General features: G+C 60.5%; 1 protein-coding gene across 2 annotated transcripts in view; it reads right to left on the minus strand.

The window, feature by feature from the left end:
* The window catches only part of DPY30 (dpy-30 homolog (C. elegans)), a 16,327-nt gene extending 15,816 nt beyond the window's left edge, over positions 1 to 511 (minus strand). The window contains exons 1-2 of one of the 2 annotated variants that reach the window (XM_008583357.1): positions 425 to 511; positions 113 to 184 (exon numbers count right to left, since the gene is read on the minus strand). In XM_008583357.1, the coding sequence (XP_008581579.1) occupies positions 113 to 148 (36 nt within the window). In that variant the 5' untranslated portion in view covers positions 149 to 184; positions 425 to 511. Of the gene's footprint in view, positions 1 to 112; positions 185 to 284 lie in introns of both variants that reach the window. The other variant, XM_008583358.1, reaches the window with a different exon arrangement.
* Between the last annotated feature and the right edge of the window lie 200 nt (positions 512 to 711).

Below are 711 nucleotides of genomic sequence, written 5' to 3' on the forward strand. Positions count from 1 at the left end.
CAAAAAAAAAAAAAAAAAAAAAAAAAAAAAAACACGGATCACAGAGACATCAGCCATCCTTTCTCGTTGCCTCCCTGCACACCGCCACCCTGAATCCAGGGCCTGCTGGTACCTGCGTCTGTCCCTCCAGCATCTGTTCTGGCTCCATGGTGAACCCTGCAAGTCACAATCCCTGGATACCGGTCTTGGAAAACAAGAACAGCCGTGAGTTACCCGGGAGGTTTCTATACGAAGACGCCAGGACGTTGTCCAACCCAGCCCTCGACCCCGCCCCTCACCCCCACCTGGGCGCGGGATCACCCCGAGCAGTAGAGCAGCAGGGTGGGACAGTCCACGACTGGGCGCCCGCATCAGGTCCGGAAGCTCCGCGGTAGTCCCAAGCACCTAGAATTAAGTAGGGAAAGGGCTAAAGGGAGCTGATTACCCGCGCCCAAGCCGTTCGTTCCTAAGAGCCCTGCACCGTGCCACCAACTCCCAGCACAAACCGCTTCCGCCGTAAGTGACGGATGTCGCACGACTGCGGCGCCTGCGCAGAGCTTCTCAGCGGTCCTGGCAGGGGGAGGCGGCCAGATAGGTTCGGAGGCCGTGAGGGCGTTCTGGCCAAGGTCTGGCCGCGGGGGCTAGCATCGGGATTCGTTCCTGAGCCTGCCCACCCAGGGCGAGCGTCACCCTAGCTGCAGACCCAGTGACCAGCCCAGCCGGTAGGGCCTT

This window comes from Galeopterus variegatus, unplaced genomic scaffold (genome assembly GCF_000696425.1).
Source record: "Galeopterus variegatus unplaced genomic scaffold, G_variegatus-3.0.2 Scaffold2894, whole genome shotgun sequence".
NCBI classification, from domain to species: domain Eukaryota; kingdom Metazoa; phylum Chordata; class Mammalia; order Dermoptera; family Cynocephalidae; genus Galeopterus; species Galeopterus variegatus.